Genomic DNA, 6295 nt, shown 5'->3' with positions numbered 1-6295 from the left:
GGTCACGGACAACAGGAGAGAGGTCACGGACAACAGGAGAGAGGTCACGGACAACAGGACAACAGGAGAGAGGTCACGGACAACAGGAGAGAGGTCACGGACAACGGGAGAGAGGTCACGGACAACGGGAGAGAGGTCACGGACAACAGGAGAGAGGTCACGGACAACAGGAGAGAGGTCACGGACAACAGGAGAGAGGTCACGGACAACAGGAGAGAGGTCACGGACAACGGGAGAGAGGTCACGGACAACGGGAGAGAGGTCACGGACAACGGGAGAGAGGTCACGGACAACAGGGCAACAGGAGAGAGGTCACGGACAACAGGAGAGAGGTCACGGACAACAGGAGAGAGGTCACAACATGTTCCAGACCATCAGTGGTTCATGGTTTACAAAGTACAACGGGGGGAGAGGGAGGTAGCTGCTCTATCAGAGGGTTTTGGAGTATCGCCGGCTGACTGAGTCTCTGTAGAACTGGAAGATCTTCTCTGATGCTTTCTGGCTGACGGCTATACACTGCTGCAGCTGGAGGAGAACGACATCATCACCATCACCATCATCACCAGTGTTTTACTTCACCACCGTCATGTGTTTCCTGACCTCGTGAACAGAAAACGATCCTTTGGTCGATGACATCATCACCCTGCGTTCCGTGCTGTCGATGGCGAAGGTCATCACCGCTCGGCTCTCCTGGCGAAGGAGGAGACAAATGAAGGAGGAGGAGGAGGAGGAGGAGGAGGCAACACCGTTCCACAAGCACGACACCGACTCAGTGATTTCCTGTTGTGCTTTAAATAGAGTTGTTTATGATTCTGATACCAGTATCTGAAATGCCTCCGATACACCCGAAAAATGCTGGCATCGGTATCGGCGAGGACTGGAGTCCAGGCACCGACCCGATACCACGTTATTTACTAGAAATAGGATTTATTTACTGGTTAGCTCCGTTAGCTTTGACACAGTTCTTCTTCGCTGCTCTTAAAACAGTAGTGCTGTGCTGCCGGCGGCAGCCGCTGTTTTTTCGAGGGGCGAAGAAGAATTGATCACCTGACCCCCGTTAAAAGGAGCTAATGTTAGCGCAGCATGTCGGCGGTTTGGCAGAACTTCACAGTGGACGTTCCCACCAGTAAGACGGCAACGGGCAACAGATGCAAGAGACTTCCATTTGCTGTATTCATTCGTGTTTTACAGAGGGTTTAACCTGAGCCAGGCCTCACCACAACGAGCATCATATCTCTTTTAATCTACGACGTTTAAACCCTCCCTGTTAATGAAGCTGAGGATTTTACACATTAATAACACATTAATAACGGTGCCTTCCAGCTGATCTATCAACAGTTTTATGTCGGACCTTCTCCTGGGCGGCGGTGGGGTCGGTGACGATGCAGCCGCCGGCGTCGATGCAACACGTCACGCCACAGAACAGACAGCTCATCGGCAGGCCGGCGTCCATCAGGGCCATGCAGGCGGCGTTCAGGAAGCAGGACAGGAGCTGAGGGACGGGTAAGGAAGAACGCCCGGCGGGGGGGAACACACACGTATCATAGCAACCACGGCGGTCGTCAAGGATACGGCGCCATCGTCGTGGATCAGCTGCAGGACGAGCGTCAGCGAGGAGCGAGGATGGAGAGACATCAGCAGCGACGCCTCGCAGGTCTCCCTCACACACTGCTCCTGGGATCGCTCCCGCACACCTGCAACAGCACATACCTGACTCACAGCTCTGCCGCCACCTGGTGGCGAGGGGTGGCATTGCTCCCTAGGAGTGGACACGGCTATAAAAACAGGCCTCCTAAAGCCCCTCAAACTCCAGAATTATTACTACCACTACTACTCATAAAACTCCAGAATTAATACTAATAATACATGGGTTTTATTTAAACAAAAGAGAACAGAACAAAGCAAGTAAACCAGCAGAAAAACAAACAACAGAAAAGGGTCTGATTTGAAGGACTGGAGCCTGTTGGCATTGCAGATGTGGCCTAAAGAAGCATTTCTGTCAGAACTACATTTCCCATGTGTATTCTTTATGTTATGATTCCAACACTGTATTATCACTATGAACCTATGTGAAGCACTCAAACTGAACATGAACAACATTAAAGGTGGAGGAGGGGATTCCATCCAGACTGAATGAATAAATGTAATGCTCTGGAGTAATCATGGTTTTAAACGCGTCATCTGTGTGACAGGAAGGAAGGGCGGGACTTGTACAGTTCGGCGATGCGTTCAAAGTCAAAGTTTCTGTGTTTTCCCCCCCAAATGACCTACTTTAAGCACTAAAACGTTCAATTAAGCTTCCTCACGTTACATTAGAAGACATGAATACGAAGACAAATCAAACGTGGTGAGACGTGAGCTGGTCACTTACTTGGCAGACCCACTTTGGGCTGGATCAGAACCTCCAGGGTCGCCCGGTCGTAGATCTCCTTACTGACTTTGACCTCCGCCGGTCCGTAAACGCCCGCCAACACACTGGTGTCTCCTTTTACACCGGAACGAGAGAGAACACGGCATCACTGACCCGGGACAGAGAGTCGGTGTTGGACTGAACCACTGAAGAGCATCACACAGCAGATAAACTCATTCAGTGTCTCAGCTTCGTCTCACACGCGTAACTCCAGCTGTTAATACGGGCTTCAAGTCGGAAAACGTGACGTAACAGTGTTTGTTGTTAGCTCAATTAGTCCACACAACTGACCGGGGACCAGTTTCAAACAGGTAATAAAGTCACAGTGAGGTCGTTGATTAGCCAGAAATCAACTGGAGCAAGATGTGAGATTAACCGACAGTCACAGGTCTGATTCCCTGACTTCCCCCGACTCCCCCTGGCTACAAAGCTGTCTCCAGGACCTTTAATGATGAAGGTAAAAACAGGATATTTGTGTTGAGCAACAAATAACAGCCTCAGAATTTAAAATTCATTAATTTGTGAGCTTTACGTATGAACCTTTCCTCGTCGGAAACTCGTTTTTACCACAATTCCACGACTACGTGAAGGCAGCACGAGCGGAGGCGCTAAAGCTAACGTTGGGCTAACCCCGCTAGCTGCCGGCACGGTAACCGTCAGTCCCGGTTCCCCCGCCAGTCCCGGTTCCTCCGCGTCGGTACCTTGTATGAAGGACGCCGAGCCGTCGGGCCGGGACAGTAAACTCTGCTCGCAGCCGAACTCCCGCAGAGTGACGCCGGAGGAGACGCACGGATCCATCACGCTGCTTCTTCAGCGACGCTAGCAGTGGCGGCGCGGGCGAGTGACGTAATCTGTTTTGCCTTCTGCTTCTTCTTCTTTGAGGTTTATTGGCGGTTGGCAACTATTTGGTGCATTACCGCCACCAACTGGTATGGAGTAGGAATCAGAATACCTAATATGTAGAATATTAAAAAATAAAACTAAATACAATAATAATGATAAATAAAATAAATACATATCTTTTCAATCACATTAATATGTCTAAGATACTGAAATAGTACTCGATGATACTCATTAGTAGAATATATATTAGATCACACTGAACTTTCATTTTCTGAGGTTTTGAATCAAAAGCCTTCTTTCTTCCTCATATTTCTGATAATAAAGTATAATACGCTCTATTGTTTCATCTGCTTTGCCATTCGGGGGCACTTTCTGATGACGTGAGGGGTACTTTGTTCTTTCCCATATTTTTGGTGAATTACCGCCCCCTACTGGTATAACCACGAATTATGATGATTATCCATCCATCCATTTTCTACCGCTTATCCTGTATTCAGGGTCGCGGGGGGGCTGGAGCCGATCCCAGCTGTCATTGGGTGAACGCAGGGTACACCTGGACAGGTAAACAGTCTATCACAGGGAGACATGTAGAGACAGACAACCATTCACACTCACATTCACATCTAATGAACCTAACCCCATGCATGTCTTTGGACTGTGGGAGGAAGCCGGAGAACCCAGAGAGAACCCACGCTTACACGGGGAGAACATGCAAACTCCACACAGAAGGAACCCGAACTTGACCCCGATCTGGGAATCAAGTTGCGAGGCGTCAGTGCTACCCACTACACCACCGTGCAGCCTATGATGATTATGATTATATTTAATGAAATTTCCTAGAACGAAATAAATAAATTTACTTAGACAACCAGCGGCAAAATTAAAGTAATGCTTACACAAGAATGCATCGATGATTATTGCCCGATTATGTATTTATCTTTTTTTAAATACGCCATTCTGCATAATTAGTACTTTTACTTGTATCGCAGTGTTTTCACGCTACTTTTAATTACATATAACATCTGAATGCTTCCTCTCAAACTGGAAATGTTACATTCAGAATAACTGCAGGTTGTTCTTACAGTTTGTTTTCACGAGCGATCTGGATGAACTCGTATGAGACAGAAATGCGGAAAAGGTTTTCAGGTTTTTTTTTTTTTACTTTATTAATAATTATATACATAACAAAAACTTTCAAGCCAGGGGAAGAGAGAAAATAAATAAAGGTATAAATATACAAAGAGAGAAAAAGAGAAAAAAAAAAACAATTAAAAAACAATGTTCTGCGAAATAGAATTTGTTTTTAAAGCCTTTGGTAATTGAAGTCCATTGATGTCGGTGCTGTATTGATAAAGTTCCTGCAAAAAAAGTGTAAAATTTGGTTTGCTGTTAGTCCATTTCTTTTTGTGTATGTGAAATTTACTTAAATATAAAACAAGTTGTACAAAATAAATAAAATCATTTTCCATTTTGTTATTTTCAAAGTAAAACAAAATGTCCTTTTCATGTAGTTGTAGTGAATGCCCAGTTTTGTTTTCAATAAACTTTTGTACATTTAACCAAAACATTTGACAATATAAACAAAAATAAATGTGTTATATTTCATTCATCAAACAAACCACAGAAATCACAGGAATACTCAATATCAAGTTTAAATCTTTCTAATGTTTTTTTTGCTGGATATATTTTATGTATAATTTTGTAAGATACTTCCTTGATCTTGTTATTCAGACAAAATGTATTACTAATCAACCACATTTTTTTCCAATTCACATCTTTATGAAGAGATTTCCAAAAAGAAATAGCCGAAGGAATAGGAATAACAGGAATAACATTTATCAAAAGGTTCCTGATGTATTTATTTGTACATTTGTAAGTTGTGATATCAACATTCCCCAGAAAAATATTGTTTATAGGAGCTGTCCTATAATGATCAGTTGTATAACCAAAAAGAAGTTGCAACACATTCCTGGGGATAAAGAGGTTTTCAGGTGTATCAGGACAGAAATAGTTTGATCCACATAGAAACATGGTCTGACGCTTCAGGTGAAAGTTATAAGCAGCCAGGTGTGGTGAAACAGGAAGAGATCTGCTTCGCCTTCAAACTAAGAGATTAAGACTGAAGGATAATTAAATCAAAGTCTTCTGTATTTAAACGCCTTTATACGTATCTGTTATATATCATATTATATAAAAAATATGTCTTTATCAATCACTCCCCAAACCCAGATGTTACACATACTAATTATATTTCGACAGACGTTCTCTTCTCCAGTAGAAGTACATAAACTTGTGTTTGCAAATATTCTGGTTCTACTTCTTTGTTTAAGTAAATGTTAAACAGGACTGAAATGTACACAACGTAGAAAGTAAAAAGAATCCCTATAAACGAAAGTTAAACAAGACTAACTGAATCCCTCGTCATATTAATATGAGAAACAATAATCAATAATTTCCTTAAAAAGCATTAAAATAAAATAACAAGCCTGTTCTGAAAAATGTGAGGAGTAGAAACTTACTAGATAGAGGTATCTGTTTTAAAATGTAGGCAGGAAAAGTAAAACGTTGTCAGAAAAAAATAAATACTCAAGTTAAAGTATTCAAAGTACAGAGACCTGAAAATTCCACTGAAGTACAGTAACCAAGTACTTCGTTACTTCTCGTTAGACACAGATTGGTGCTTCTTATTTATATTTTTTTATTATGAGATGTGGCATCCTTGTAAGCACCTGATCATTTATAACACAGTGAAGAATGTTGAGCCATATTGTTTGTATAAACATTTTGTTAAATATATAAAAAAGACGAGCGCTTCTGGTCATCTCCTCTCTTACTTTGAAGGTCTGCCCGGATGTCACGCTCGTTGTCTGGGCATCTCCTCTCTTACTTTGAAGGTCTGCCCGGATGTCACGCTCGTTGTCTGGGCATCTCCTCTCTTACTTTGAAGGTCTGCCCGGATGTCGCGCTCGTTGTCTGGGCATCTCCTCTCTTACTTTGAAGGTCTGCCCGGATGTCGCGCTCGTTGTCTGGGCATCTCCTCTC

At 43.5% G+C, this 6295-nt stretch overlaps 1 protein-coding gene across 1 annotated transcript; it reads right to left on the bottom strand.

The window, feature by feature from the left end:
• Positions 1-218: 218 nt before the first annotated feature.
• On the bottom strand, positions 219-3252 carry exosc5 (exosome component 5). The gene is made up of 6 exons (XM_084019252.1): positions 3112-3252; positions 2372-2485; positions 1573-1694; positions 1352-1492; positions 601-690; positions 219-525 (listed from the first exon to the last, which is right to left on the bottom strand). The coding sequence occupies exons 1-6, from the start codon at positions 3206-3208 to the stop codon at positions 430-432; spliced, it is 660 nt and encodes a 219-aa protein (XP_083875378.1). The 5' UTR covers positions 3209-3252; the 3' UTR covers positions 219-429.
• Positions 3253-6295: the final 3043 nt, after the last annotated feature.

Source organism: Eutrigla gurnardus, assembly GCF_963514095.1.
Source record: "Eutrigla gurnardus genome assembly, chromosome: 10".
In the NCBI taxonomy this organism is placed as follows: Eukaryota; Metazoa; Chordata; class Actinopteri; order Perciformes; family Triglidae; genus Eutrigla; species Eutrigla gurnardus.
Note: the sequence above shows the minus strand (reverse complement) of the source record. Positions and strands in the feature narration are given on the sequence as shown.

Coding starts and splice junctions, on each gene's coding strand:
- exosc5 (XM_084019252.1), bottom strand. CDS start 3,208: ATGGATCCGTGCGTCTCCTCCGGCGTCACTCTGCGGGAGTTCGGCTGC. Junction 1,493..1,572: donor TGATCCACGACGATGGCGCC/GTATCCTTGACG, acceptor CCCGTCCCTCAG/CTCCTGTCCTGCTTCCTGAA. Junction 526..600: donor GATCGTTTTCTGTTCACGAG/GTCAGGAAACAC, acceptor GTTCTCCTCCAG/CTGCAGCAGTGTATAGCCGT.